Source organism: Vombatus ursinus, unplaced genomic scaffold (assembly GCF_900497805.2).
Source record: "Vombatus ursinus unplaced genomic scaffold, bare-nosed wombat genome assembly UNPS02014812.1, whole genome shotgun sequence".
In the NCBI taxonomy this organism is placed as follows: domain Eukaryota; kingdom Metazoa; phylum Chordata; class Mammalia; order Diprotodontia; family Vombatidae; genus Vombatus; species Vombatus ursinus.
In genome coordinates, this window is record NW_020954590.1 from 35,658,728 (window position 1) to 35,673,998 (window position 15,271).

At 34.9% G+C, this 15,271-nt stretch overlaps 1 protein-coding gene and 1 non-coding gene across 2 annotated transcripts in view; one reads left to right on the forward strand and one right to left on the reverse strand.

The window, feature by feature from the left end:
- The window catches only part of LOC114054194 (protein spire homolog 1-like), a 137,079-nt gene that overhangs the window by 51,255 nt on the left and 70,553 nt on the right, over nucleotides 1-15,271 (forward strand). The window contains exon 3 of the mRNA XM_027877358.1: nucleotides 12,413-12,490. Within this exon, the coding sequence (XP_027733159.1) occupies nucleotides 12,413-12,490 (78 nt within the window). The remainder of the gene's footprint in view (nucleotides 1-12,412; nucleotides 12,491-15,271) is intronic.
- LOC114054331 lies at nucleotides 416-519 on the reverse strand. Its single transcript, XR_003570456.1, has one exon. It is a non-coding gene; the product is annotated as a U6 spliceosomal RNA (small nuclear RNA).

Consider the following 15,271-nt stretch of genomic DNA (forward strand, 5'->3'; position numbering starts at 1 on the left):
GAATGTAAACAGTTCAACTTTATTAAGTCTCTTGTTATTTCTCTTTCCTGTTTACCTCTTCATGTTCCACTTGAGTCTTGTATTTGAAAGTCAAATTTTCTGTTCAGTTCTGGTCTTTTCATCAAGAATGCTTAAAAGTCCTATGTTTCACTGAATGTTCATTTTTTTCCCCTGAAGGATCATACTCAGTTTTGCTGGGTTGGTTGTAATCCTTTGACCTCCAGAGTATTATATTCCAAGCCCTCTGGTTCCTTAATGTGGAAGCTGCTAAATCCTGTTTTATCCTGATTGTGTTTCCACAATACTTGAATTGTTTCTTTCTGGCTGCTTGCAATATTTTCTCCTTGACCTGGGAATTCTGGAATTTGGCTATAATATTCCTAGGAGTTTTTGGGGATCTCTTTCAGGAGGTGATAAAAATATGGAATACTTCACAAATTTGCATGTCATCATTGGGCAAGGGCCATGCTAATCTTCTCTGTATCGTTACAATTTTAGCACATGTGCTGCTTGAAGCAACTACCAGGATAAGTTTAGTAAAAGCCTAGTAGTCTTCAAGCAGTCTAATTTGGCTACTTGCCCATTGTGTGTCCTTTGGGGTTAATAAGAATTTTTTTGTGGCTTGTCTCTTGAATTGATAGTCGTGCTATATTGTGATTTATTGCAGCCACAGGGTGAGTTCAGCCTTCCCACAGACAAACCTTGTTTCTTCTTTCTGATAAAGATGGGTAGTTCTCCTCAATTTATGATTCATGGAAATGGAGCTCCTTTATAATAGTTTTGGTTTATTTTAAACACTAGATGCTTAGTGGTTGTACTCATACTTGGTGTTAAGAAAGACCTGGCTTTGAATCACAGCTCTTTGAATCACTAGCTATGTGACCTTTGACTAGTTACTTGATGAACCTAATGAATTAATCTATAAAACATTGATGATGATACTTAGGATCATTTAAAGCTGAAAGGAATATTAGAGGACATTGAGTCCAACCTTTTCATTTTAAAGGTGAGGAAACCGGGACCTAGAACAATAAATGAAACAACTTGCCAAAGGTCACACAGTTAGTAAGTGGCAGGACCACGATTTAAATTCAGGGCAGTGAGCTGTGTGACCCTGAACGAGTCACCTGTTAGCTATTATTATTTTTTTCAGCAGATACCATGTTGCCTATCACAGGATTATTGTGAGAAAAGAAAGTGCTTTTTAAGCTAACTTAAAGTGCTATATAAATGTGAACTATTATTATTATTCTTGATTGTGAAGACTGGATGTCCTGGATATATCAGGGTTTAGAATGGCGAAAATTAGTCTCCTTCTTTGGAATTAATTCATGTCTAATGCATGCTAGATAGATGCTGAAAGGCCTTATTTATTTGAATGAGGACCATCCTTAAGATACGTAGGAGTATCCCTTCATTGGTAGAATCACTGGGAGCTCTCTCCTCTCTTCATCATTGTTCTCTCATTCTTCCTTCTATATCCCATTTTTTTGCTTCCACATTTTTCTCGTTTTTTTTTTCCCCTCCTCACATTTTTTATTTTTTTCTTTGCTCTCTCCCATGGTGACCTCATCCATTCCCTTAGGTTCAAAGATCACTTCTGAAAATGATCTTTAAATCTACATCTCCAACTCTTCTGAACTACAGACCCTGCTGGTTCGAAGTAATGTCTTGCTTATTCTAAAAGTATTTCAGCAGGTTTTCAACCTGTGTTTGTGTGCTCTGCCTCCCCCTTTTCAGCCCTGGTTGCACTTTAACTCTTACTCATACCTGGAATCACTAGTGGGTCATGGTGAGGAAGTTGTTATTCCTTACTCCCCATTGCTAAATCCAAACTTCCCTAACCATCACACAGTAATCTCTCCTCTTTTGAGGTTCATACCATCTATATCACCCAATGAAGGTTCTGATAGCTTTTTTTCTACCACCTTCTAGGACATTCTTCTTCTTTCCTCAATGAGTTTAATGGTTCACAGTCTTTCTCTTTTTCATAATTCTTGCCCTCATGCTAGGTAATTTCAATGTACATATTGATAATCTTTCAAACACCCTAACTTTCCTGTTCCTCAACTTAGTCATTTCTATTCCTCCACTGCATTTTACCAGCCACAGAGATGGCCATACCTTTGATCTTGCTGTCACTCACAAATATTCCACTTCCGTGTTATGATTTCTGAATTTCTTTATTTGACCATACTCTATTATTCTCCCTCTCCCTCTGTCCTGTAATCCCAAACCATATTTTTCATTCTCACCATGGGAGTAGATTGTAACTTATTTGTATCTTCTTATCCTGTATGATTTTTGTCCTTATCCTTGTGATTCTTGTGCATTTTTCTGGTAGATATTCCATGAAGTATCTGCCCAATCTTCTGGAAGCCTTTATGTAGGCCTTTTTACATTTATTGGTACCAGTGCAGCTCTTTCTTATTCTCTTTTGCTTCAACCTACTTGCATTTAACATACATCTCTCCGTTGACCTTTGAGTCACTCACAACATTCGTTCTTTTGAGATTTTGATTTTTCTTTATTTGCAACTATAGTTTCACTGGATAACATTTGTGTTAACAAGACAGGGTTTTGAGACTAGGGGTTATTAAGAATACTGCCTAGTTTCCCAGACATAGTCCATGCTTGACCAGATTCCATTTAGTTTTGCCCATGTTTATCTGAGGACCTTTGCTCATTAACTATCTAGATTGCTTTACAATTAAGATGGATTCTATTTAAATCTATCCTAATTAGGATATCCTAACTCTAATTAGGAAAGTTCACTTTAATAATTTTGTTTCTATAGGTGCCTGCTATAAATTTAACATGTAATACCTTCATAACTGAGAGACAAATGGTAGATTCTATTTTTAGTATAATATGGCACTTTAAATTTTGCAACACCCTTGATAGACATTGTTACATTTTACCATTCTACATTAATGAAGTGATGCACAATAATTTTTCAGACTAATTTTTTAGCTCTCAGAAAAAAAAGTGATTTGATTATTTTATTTATGGAAGCATCTTCACAAAATGTACTATATATGAATTTATAGAAAAATCATGACTTAATTTTAGGAAATAAAAAAAAAACTCCATTAGGACAATTATCACCAAAATCTCAGACATTTCAATTATTTTATTTAGCTAAACAATGCATATATTGTATTTTTCCCAATAAATTCCTGTTATTATTACCATCAAGGCAATATGTATTCAACTACTTCTGCTAATGCTAAAGTTGCTTTTCTTAAAAAAAAATAGGTCTCAAAGCTTAGAATTTTTAGTTATTTAGTAAAGTTTTACCTTTTTTTGTTTATTTGTAGCCTGTGAAAGAACATTGACCTTTCTTGCTTCTTTTCTGTCCTCACATTATTTTTTTAAATTTAGATAGAATTAGTCCAAATAAGGAAAGCAATTTCCCCTTCTGGCTGTAAGGAAAAGAAGCAGTAGTTATTAAAACATGTCCTATCACTTGTGTAAGGCTTAAGTAACTTCAGCTGCTTTGACCTTATTTAAAACTTTTGAATCAGCAAACAGATTTCCTGAATGATTCACTTTCATCCCTGCACTTTATTAAAGTACATAATTATGGAGGAATGGTTTTTACATGCCCAGGGTCTTAACCAAACTTATCTTAGCATTGAGATATAACCTTACTATTAGGACTTAAGTAAATTCCTTGGGAGTACACATTCCCTCTCTCTCTCTCTCTCTCTCTCTCTCTCTCTCTCTCTCTCTCTCCCCCCCTCCCCCTCTCCCCTCCCTTTCTCTCTCTCCTACAGCAGGGACAATTTCATTTTCTTCTTTGTATCCCCAGTGCCTGGCACATGGTAGGCACTTAATAAATGTTTACTGATTTGTTAAGACAGTAGATTGCCTTTTGTAGCCTAGTTCTAAAACTTTTCTAAAGACTCACATATTAAAATGTATTATCTGAAATGTTACATGATTAGAAATAATGAGATTTCTTTCATGATTAACACTATCTGTATATAACACACACATAGTTTTTAAAAACTTCTTCTACTTGTATCCTTTTTTGGATGCCTTATCCTGTTTGTTGGAGAGAACCTAGTTATGCGATCAGAATGCAGACTCCAGCTTTATCCTCTCAAGCTAGAAAGACTTAAAGTAGACTTAAAGATTTGAATATTTTTCCTCCAAGGACCAACCTAGCTAAGTTTGAAGAGACTTATCACCAAAAGTTTGGAAGCCAGGTGATTTTTTAAATTTTATTTTTCTTGCTGTAGTAACCCATGAAGATCAAGAGAGCTTGTAATTATCCCTGCACTGGTGAAATCACAAATACTTGAAGTAATGAAGCACATACCAATATTATGATGATTGTTACGGAGAGTTTCACATGAAACTTTTTGATATTAAAGAGGAGTTCTGATACTTGGAAAGGTTTTAAATTGTTTTGAATGTAGTCAATAATATGTTATCTGCAGTAGAAATTATCTTATTATCTCATTATTTTTGTTTTACAAAGTATTTCTTTGCCTAGCATTATTATGTATAATTTAAATTCTAAAGAGTTGGTTGTTTGGTTGTTAAGTATTTCTTTGTTGACTAAAACTGGAAGCCTTTGGCAACCCATTCTCTTACTGACCACTTGCCAAAACCAACAGCGTGTCATAATTTCATTGCTGTTATAAGGGTTTGAAATCAATTTGAGTCACTGATATCTGTTCTGAATATAGGCTATTTGTTACTTAAATTCGCTGAACAGCCTCAAGTAGATAAAACCTTCAAAGAGTTCTCTCATTTAAATATTTGAGATATATCTTTTACTAGACCATTCCCCCATGAATTGTCAAAGTATATTATCAGAGTCAGATAGAAATCTTTTCTTGTTGCCAGACTGGATTTAGATCCTGCCAATCTTGCAAATTCATCACTTGTAAAAGAAAGTGTTTACCACCAGATGTCTGTAAGAATGCCATTTGTTGAATTTTAATTAGATCATCTGTTATTCTGAATTTTCTAGGGCCCCTTTCAATCTTCATTTGGTCTCTTGTTTGAATTACTGGTCTTGTAAATGTTGGTGCCATTAAAGGAATGCTTTGATTTTTTTTTTCCATCTCATTAAAAACAACCTATTCCAGGCTTTTACTCCTTTTTGCTGTTAGCCATATCTGCTACAGTGATTCTGAATGTATTTAAGACATAATCTGTGAACATTTTTAGTTCCAAAATTATGTGATTATTTGATGATTGTTTTATTGTGGTATAGATTGCTGACTAGAAAGGGGAAAGAAGTGAGGATGAGTAAAGGGAAAAAATATTCTATTTCAGATAGATACAAAGGAGATCTTGCCTACTCTGCCAAAGGGAAGCAGAAGTCTTCCCATAACTCCTGTCATACTATGCCCTTTTCTTAACAAAGACTATTGTTGATTAATTGATTGAGAGAGACCAGGAAAATGTCTGTTTCCAGAACAAGTGGGAGGCTATTACAACATTCTAGGTGAGAGGTAATGAGATTTTTGAACTTAGGTGGTAGCTATATGAGTGAAAGTGAGGTAGAAATAAGAGATGCTGTAGAATTAGAACAGTATAGGCAGACTGTTACAGGGGAATGTAATTACTGTCTATTTTTCTGGTGGGATACTTAAATTCATATCAACTTTAGCAGCATAGTAACTTTATGGTTTATTATTTTAATATTTTTAATCCCTTAATGTGAGCATAACTTTCTTATTTATATTTTATTTTATATTTAAAATTTTTATTCTATCCACAAAACAGTAATAGCATTATATTTTTAGAAATGTGTATTATAAAGAAGTTTTGGGCAATTGCAAATTGTACCCTTGAATCAGATAATACTTCAGTAGCCAATAAAAAGATCCACTAATATTTATTTATCTAGAGTTTGAGAGGTAGCATGATGTAGAAGATAGAGAGACAGCCTCAGAATCATGAAGACCTTGGTTTAAGTCCCATCTCTGACACATACCGGCTCTGTGACCCTGGGCAAGTCATTTGATTACTCAGTACTCTAGGCAGCTTTCTAATAATAAGTTGTAGAGAAGGTGCAGATCTGTATGGGGTGTTTGTGACCCCCAAAATAATCAAATCAGAGACATTTTTTTAAGAAAGGCAAAAAGGAGTTTTATTGCTTTCTCATGAGAAAGGACACACCCAGCATTTGCTCAAGATGGCTCCAGCCAGGGTGTGCGTCTGAGTGTCTTGTAAAGCAGAGTATGTAGACCCTATCCGCAATGTCACTGCCCTAATCCCCTTTCCCTCAACCCATTGGCTGGGTATATTAGGGGCACAATTTATTGGCGGAATTCTAACTTCTATGGAAGGAAGTTCGAAACAAGTTAGAGGGGAGTGGTCTCTTTGCACAACCAGAACATCTGGTTTAGCCACATGGAACATCCGGTTTAGCCACACGGAACATCCGGTTTAGCCAGAATGTGCTGCAGGGCATCTGGGTGCAGTCTTGCAATAGTCATAAGTATGAAAAGTAACTGAGGTCAGGGTTAGTTCATTCCCCGGAGGGGGCTTCACCCTATATTATCCCATTCACTCCCTTATCTTGTTTACATATTTGTGTAAACCGATAAACCAAGAAATCAATTAATCAATAACCTAATCTCCCCCTGTCCTCTTTTCTTATCAATTCTGTGGGAACCAGACTGTTAGCATTCCTCACAGACCTGTATTGTTAGATGGGGATTTGGGGATTTTGTTGACTACATGATTTATATGAGCTAGCCATGTTATTTGGCAGCCAAGTAAGCTAATACAATCTTAGTTTGCATTCAATGGAGAGATAGAGTGTCCAGGAATGAAGAATGAGTGATATTATACTATGTCTTGGTCAGACTATATCTGGAGTAGTATGTTTAGTAGTATAGTATAGGAAAGATGAATAGAGTCCAAAGAAAGGCCACCAGGCTAGTAAAGAGCCTGTTATATGAGGATTGATTGAAGGAATCAAAGATGGAAATGTTTAGTCTTGGAAGAGAAAAGATTGGGGGAAGGAGGACAAGCTAGTTATCCTTAACTGTGTAGTGGAAAAGGGATTAGATTTGTTCTATTTAACCCCAAAGGATAGAATAAAAAAGTTGTAAAGAAGCAAACTTAGGCTTGATATTGGGAAAAACTTACTACATACTATAGGTATAAAGTATGAAATGGACTCCAAGGGATCCCCCTTACTTGATGTTTACAAGAAAAGAATGACCTCTTGTAAAGTACATTGTAGAATTGACATTCTCCTGTAAACCTTCTAAATTTTCCCATTTTTGTTGAGAACCATTATTGACCTTCCAATCACCCAGGTTTGCAACCTTAAAGCACCTTTTATTCCCTTTCACCACCCCCTCCATCCTTACAATGTCCAATTTGTTTCCATATTCTATGGATTCTACTTCCCCAGCATCTCCCATTTCTAACCTCCTTTTCTTTCCTGTAGCCATCACTTTAGTTCAAAGTATCATTACCTCTCACCTAGAATATTGTAATAGCTTCTTACTTGGTCTGGAAATAGATATTTTCCTGGTCTCAATTGATCAACATGTGTTTGTTAAATGCCTTGAGCTAGGACTATGCTAGGTACAAAGGATGTAGAAGGGTACAGGTCAGACTCTGTGACCTCTGTAGTCCCTTCTAACAAACTCAGAATTTCTGTTTTTCTATATGAAGTTTTTTTTCCTTCTTTTTGTTTTGTTCAAAAGGGTCAACTGACATACCATTTTCACCAATATAAATGAATTCAAATTCTCTGAATGATTTATTCGTGGAAGTAATTTTTAAAAGATTCTAGTAAGCAAAAATTTTGGCACACAAAGAAATTATAATTACTAGTTAGAGAATGTGTCTGAAAAATAGTGAATTGCCATGTGGTTTCTCCTAGATAGAACTTCTCACCATATTCTGAGTATTGAAGCAGCTGTCATTTGCTCAGGCAAAAACCAACAATATCATGTTAGAAAGGCAAGGATATAATTGCTTGGATATAATTTTCCAGTGTCAGGCCAATAAATCTGTAACTGCTTTCCAAGACCGATTTAACTTTATTGCTGAACAGAAGTATGAGACTTCTAATCATGTGTACGAAGGTCTTTGTTTTGATTCAGTCAGTGTTAAATTTTTTAAAAAAATTTTTATTGATTCACTGGTGAGCTCAAATGAATCAGAATTATAATTACATAAAGACCTAGTGGGAGAGGGATTTTCTAGATATTTTCTTATTAGTAACATTTTTAATGTTTTGTGAAGGAGTAAAAATATATTTATATTTGAAATTCACAAACCATTTTAATGACAAAGAAAATTTGACACTTGAAATAGCTAAGATCATTAGAATTTATTTCCTTTTTTTTTTTTTTCACTCAAATGAATTCTAGGAGATAGGAAGAAAATCTTTCTTACAATGGTAGAGGAGTTCATTTGAATTGTTTATATTACCTGTGGTCCAGGAGTTCTGGATGTACATGGACCAATAGTGTTCACAAGTCATTTACTTTTTGGCCTCTGTTCCAACTCTGAATTTCCCCTAAGAATATCCCAATATAGTTCATATTTGGTTCTCTCCTGAAAATCTGTACCTTCAGCTTTGATGCAAGCAAATTAATTCATTGAATCTGAGAAAGGCTTTATTTAACCCAACAAAAACTGTCAAAACATAAAAGATACATAACTGATTTGATAGTCAAAACAGCCTTGTTCCCTTCTGATGATCTTCCACTTTCCTAGGAACCTATGCAATCACCTCCAGATTTATATTTCTCTTCTAGTTGATAAATTGTTCTATGGAGTATGGAAAGTACTTGGGATTGCTTGGAGTAAGTCAGCCCTGCCTCCAGTTGTCCCTAATTCTCACAGTCTCTGCCAATTCTAAAATTCTATGATTCAGGGCAAGGAGTATACACATCCCCATCAAAACGTTATCAACAGTGCCAGATTAAAGAAGATACAATAAATTCACTTACAAATACCTCTTTCCTCTTTTTTTCATCCGCCAGCAAAACTGTTTCCCCAAACTTCCTGTTATGAACCTAAAAGACACTAAAGACTGTTAGGTTTGATCTTTGGTACAATATAGGCATCTAAGAAATTTATTTCTTCATGATATTTTCAGGCACTAACAAAATGTTTTGGGGACCTTTATGCAAATTATGTATCACTTGCAATGTGTGTAAAGTTCTGTGGGAGCAATATTTTGAGGTCTGTTAACAATCATAATGATAACAAAAATAATAAAAATAGCATCAATATAACACTTTAGCGGTTCCAAAGTGACTTACAAATATTGTCCCATTTTATCCTCACAAAAATCCTTGGAAGAGAAGTGTTGCAGACAGTGGTTGGGTGACTTGGCCAGGATCACATAACTTATTAACTGTCTGAGGCTGCATTTGATCTCAGGTCTTTTTCAGAGTAATCATGAATGTTTCCATTGTCCAGTTTTCATCAATTTAGAGCTCAGTTTGTGAATATAGAAAGGAAGTATGATTATTGGTTCATTTTTACCAAACTGATTTTCTAAAAACATATTCATTTCACCCTTTTTATTTTTGTTGTTGGTAGAATTTTGTTCATCTAGTTCAGCAGATCTCAAAGTGTGGTTCATGGACATTAAGGGTCCCTGAGGCCCTTTCAGGGGCTCCAGAAGGTCAAAACTATTTTCATAATAATAGTAATATGCTGTTTGCTTATTTTAATACTCTTTTTTCTAACTGCGTATCTATGTGAGATTATAGTTTCTTCATATATTTCAACCAAAACAACATATTGCAACAGATTGAATGCAGGACCAGATAGGACAATCCAGCTTTCTTCTACTAAGCAAGATTTTAAAGAATTTTTTTAAATATGGAAAATGTATTTTGTAAAATGTTATTTATTTTAACTTTAACATAACACTGAGTTTATTAGTTGTTTTTAAATTAATACACAAATGTTTTTAAATTTGTTAGTTTTAATTTCTAATATGGTAAATATTGATAGATATAGCCCACATATACAGAAGTTCTTTGAGGTCCTCCATAATTTTTTTGTTTTATTTTATTTTATTTTAGGCAATTGGGGTTAAGTGACTTGCCCAGGGTCACACAGCTAGTAAAGGTCAAGTGATTGGTCTGAGTCCAGATTTGAACTCAGGTCCTCCTGACTTCAGGGCCAGTGCTCTATCCACTGCACTGTCCTCCATAATTTTTAAGGGTATAAATTTGTCCTGAAGCCACAGAGTTTGTGAACCACTGATATAAGGCATAGACTTTTCCCATCTAAAGCTGAAGTCTGTTTTTCACCTTACAGAGTTTTTCCTTTCCCCCTCAACACCCACAAAAATTCTTTAATGAAGAGGAATCACAAAAAGCTCTTTATTAGAAATAATAAGGTCTGACGTTATGGGGCTGGTAAGAATGTTTTTCTCTGGAGTCCTGCAAATTTAATCAAAAGGGCAAAACTGCAAAGCAGTGTGAGGGAGGGAAGCTACCTAAAACATATTAAACAAACTAATTAGATACCATAAAGAATAGGCACAGTATTGAAAAAATAGCAGTAAAGATGTTCACAAATTCATAGAAGACAAAAATCCAAAAAAGGAACCAGCAATTAAAACCTGTGGCCTCAGATGCCTAAGAATAAATGCACAAAGTATGAGTAACAAGCAAAGTAAAATAAAGATTAACTAATGAAAGGAGACATATTTGACTTCAGTTTCCATTTCACTGACAGTGGTGAGCTGAGATTGATGACTGCGTGGCTTCAGAAGGGTGGCGCTTTTGCATATAGAACAATTTAGACCGATGAGAATTGGAATGGGGATATTTGTGCCATTGTATATTAAGAAAACATACTCATGAGGAAATTAAGGAGTAAAAGGGTGGAAACATTTTGGTATAGCTCTAGTGAAGCAATATTGTTATGTTATGTAACAAGAATGCCACATTATGCAAAGTATGCTACAGTCTATCTGGACATAAAAGAAACAGATTTAAGATTGGATTCATGATACAGTAGTGATGATGAATTTCATATATCTAGACAGTTCTCAACTCTCTCCTGTCTCTATCTCTTCATGTGTCTCTCTGTCTCTGCCAAAAGCAAGGCAGGTAATAAATTCTTGACTTGCCTTAATGATAGTTTCATTTTTCTGAAGGTAAAGGAACCAACAAAGGGCAGCTTTAATCTGGATTATTCTTTTACCAGTAAGGAAGAACTAGATGATAGGAAGAGGCTATTCTTTCTTATAATTTATGATGATAAAGTAAAATTAGGACTTCTGACCAAAATGGCTGGCTGAATAAGAAACAGAAATCCCATAATACCTAGTCCCTGAAGTTCACATTAAACTGAATAATGATCAAGGAATCCATTCTGGAGATTCTTGACAACTCAGTGGGTCAATCCTTTTTGTCTCATCTTTCTCCTCTACAATGGAAACCAAGGGATTGCTGCATCATTGCAAAGCACTTTTAGCACCAAGCACACGTATCTAGCAGGCGGCACAGGGAAGACAAGAAGACTTGAGTTCAAATCCAGCCTCGGACACTTACTAGCTATGGAACCTTGGGCAAGTCACTTGACATCTGCTTACCTCAGTTTCTTTAGCTGCAAAAATGGGAATAATAATATCTCCCAGGATGGTTAAGGATCAAATGAGATAATAATTTTAAAGTGCTTTGCACGGTGCCTGGCACTTAGTGTTATATAAATGTTCAAAACAAAATTTATACTTCAGGTGTCCATTGGAACTCAGGTAGTTTCACAGTACTGTACTCTAATATCCTTGATTGGTTGATAACTTTATTGATATGGACTTGTTAGTAGTAATGAAAGTTTAATTATTATCATCACATGAAAATACTTTACTGATAAAAATTACTTGAAAGCTATGAATCAAGATGACTTCTTGAAATTCTGACATAGGAACTTACATTTTATTGTTGTTGTTCAGTCATTTCAATTATGTCTGACTCTTCATGACTGCATTTGGAGGTTTTTTTTGGCAAAGGTACAGGAGTAGTTTGCCTTTTCTTTCTCCGGCTCATTTTACAGATGAGGAAACTGAGGCAAACAGGGTTAAGTGACTTGCCCAGGGTCACAAGTTTCTGAGGCCGGATTTGAACTTAGGAAGATGAGTCTTCCTTACTCCATGCCTGACACTGTATCCACTATTTCACCTAGCTGCCTCAGAAACCTTTAGGTTATGATCAAAATCACAAAACTGAAAAAAGTTCTTCTGCAGTTTTCTAGGTTATTCCCTTGACTGTAGGAGAAACTTCAAGCTATTTAAATACTGATTGTCCTTTTCTAGAGACTCTGGAGAAGTCATAGTTATCATTTCTTTGAAGAAATCAGTAGATACTTTAATTTTTACAGAGTGGCTTAATTAAATTTTCTTCAGTAGTTTTGCTTAACTTGTGTCTTTTTATTTCTTAACTGACAGAATCTTAAGAAGATTCAAGAAATGGAAAAGAGTGATGAATCCAGTACGGACCTAGATGAGCTGAAAAATGCTGACTGGGTAAGATTCCTTTAAAATAATTATTTTTTTCTATTCTATTTATTTTTTAGGAAAGACCTGCTATGATTTAATTTCATGTTTTAAAGACTTTCTGTAGTGGTAGTATGATGTAGATACAGAATATTTAGTTTGATGCTCAGAAATATAACCACTAAATTTTAAAAATTTAGTTTCCAGTTTTATAAAAGGATCTTGGTATTTGGCCTTTTAAAAAAACAGATACAATCATTAAATAGCACAACAGTGCTACAGTGAAGGTCTGAGCTAAAGTTCTATTTTTAGCATAACAAGAATTAAAAGTAGAATTTAAGCTAATACTCCATAAGTATTAAGGAATTTGTTATTTGAGTCACTGAAGTAAAGTTTTCTTTTCTTAAGGAATCCAAATTGTCGTAGTATTGGTACTTTTTACTAATGTTAATGAATTGCTCACCTTTTTTTTATGTATACTGAAATTTTAATAGTATGAAGATGATGATGATGATGATGATGATAGTTAAAATTTATATAGCACTTACTGTGAACCATGACTGTGCTAAATACTTTATAATTATTATCTCATTTGATCCTCACAACAACCCTGACAGATAGGTGTTGTTATTATCCCCTTTTTATGGAGGAAGAAACCAAGGCAAACGATGGCTAAGTGACTTGCCTAGAGTCATGCAGCTAGTTCACATCTGAAGCCAAATTTGAACTCAAGTCTTCCTGACTTCAGGCCTAGTTCTCTATCCACTGAACCACCTAACTGCCTCAAAAAAAGATGGGACTTAGAGGTTTACTCCTTATTTCCTTTGTGACCCTGGGCAATTTACTTAACCTTTCTGGACCTTACTTTCCTTATCTGTAAAATGAGAGTTAGATTGGATGATCTCTAAGATCCCTCCATCTCTGAATCCTATGATCACTTGATCTTTGTTTTAATTTACATAGACAGTTACTCCAGGGATTCAGAATTATGTGAAAAGCCTAGTCATAGGTTCCTAGGGCTCCAAGAATTAGATTTAGAGGGATCTTAGAGATACCCTAGGCCAACCTAATCATCTTACAAGTGAAGAAGCTGAGGCTCAGAAGGATTAAATGGCTTTCCCAAGGTCACATAACCAGTAAGTGGAAGAACCAGGATAGTATTTAGTTCTTACTATTCCAAACCCAGTGTTCTTTCCAATGAATGAATGAATGGAAAAGCGTTTATTAATTAGTAAAAAGAAATGAAAGAATGTATGTAAAGAACTGCAGCTGCTACTTTCAAGTATGTAACAAAAGAAACCACCTAATCTCCTCTCACACAAACGTATGCCCTGAGAAAAGAATCATTTGTAATAATCAGAGGTAGCTGGGTGGTTCAGTAGATAGAGCATCAGGCCTGGAGTCAGGAAGACCTAAGTTCAAATATGGCTTCAGACACTTACTAGCTGTGTGACCCTGAGCAAATCACTTAACTTCTGTTTGCCGCAATCTCCTCATCTGTAAAATAGGGATAGTAATAGCACCTACCTTGCAAAGTTTTTGTGAGGATCAAATGAGATATAATTATAAAGTACTTAGCACAATACCTGGTTCATAGTAGCTATATAAATGTTAGCTAATATCATTATTACTATTGTTATCATCGTCATCAAGTGATTAATGAATGAATGAGACATCATTTATTAATCATTTATTATGTGCTAATAACTATGCTAAGCCCTTAGAATACAAAAACAAAAGCCAAAACATTTCCTACTCTTAAGGAACTTTGATTCTAATAGGAGACAACACCCATCGGAGAGTGGTAGCTAGGAAGAATCACTTTGATCAGGAAAGTTATGGAGAGAGTGAGTGAGATAATAGGGGACTGGATTGACAAAACCCATCTAGCAATAATAACAAAGTTGACTTGATCATGGTTCAAGGTTCCAGAATTGGAAGTGGGGAGAGGGAGCAGTGGGAAGAAAGTGTTAAGCAATTAGTGAGGCTATGGAAGAGAGAGTGAACTAAAGTATAACGACTAAGACTTTCTTGAAATAGTGGTTCATAAGAGGCAATCACCAATCAGGACGGTGGGGCCCCAGGGTGGAAGTTCCACCATTACAAATGTTAACTCTGATAGATCTGGTAGAAGTGCCTAAATATAATTTAAGAACTGATCTGACCACTAATAAGAGAAGCATTAGTTTATTCCAAAGAAAACTGCATTTTACTTCAGTTTTTTTTCTCCTTGTAAATCTTTTAAATATTTAATTGCTAGAGGGAATAGAAAAATAAAATGAAATGGAACAGAAGAAAAGGAAATAAAAATGAAAAAGGCATTAGAACATCTTGAATGAGAAAGGAATTTTAAAGTATTTTAAAATATTTGTCCAAGAAACTCCCTAGAATAATAAAGATTAAAAGACCAATACAATATCACAAATTGAAGTGTTGAAAGTAAACTCAGAGGCCATCTGGTCCTCCAACTACCTGAATAAGAAATTATTTCCACAACATATCTGACAAATGGTCATCCATCCTTTGCTTCAAGAGTCCTCGATGATGGGGAACCCACTGTGTTCTGAGGTAGCCCATTCACTTTTGGGTAGTTCTAATTCTTGAAGAGTCTTTTCTTACATTAAGGGGCACATACCTCTTCTCATTGTTCCTGTTTCTGCCTTTTAGGGCCAAATGGAACAAGTCCGTTTCCTTTTTCCCAAAAAAAGTACAATAACACTTATGCTTCTCTTTTCATAATAAATGCATTCTCTTTTTTCTTTCTTTCTTTTTTTTTTTTTTTTTTTTTTTTTTTTTTTTTTTTTTTTTTTT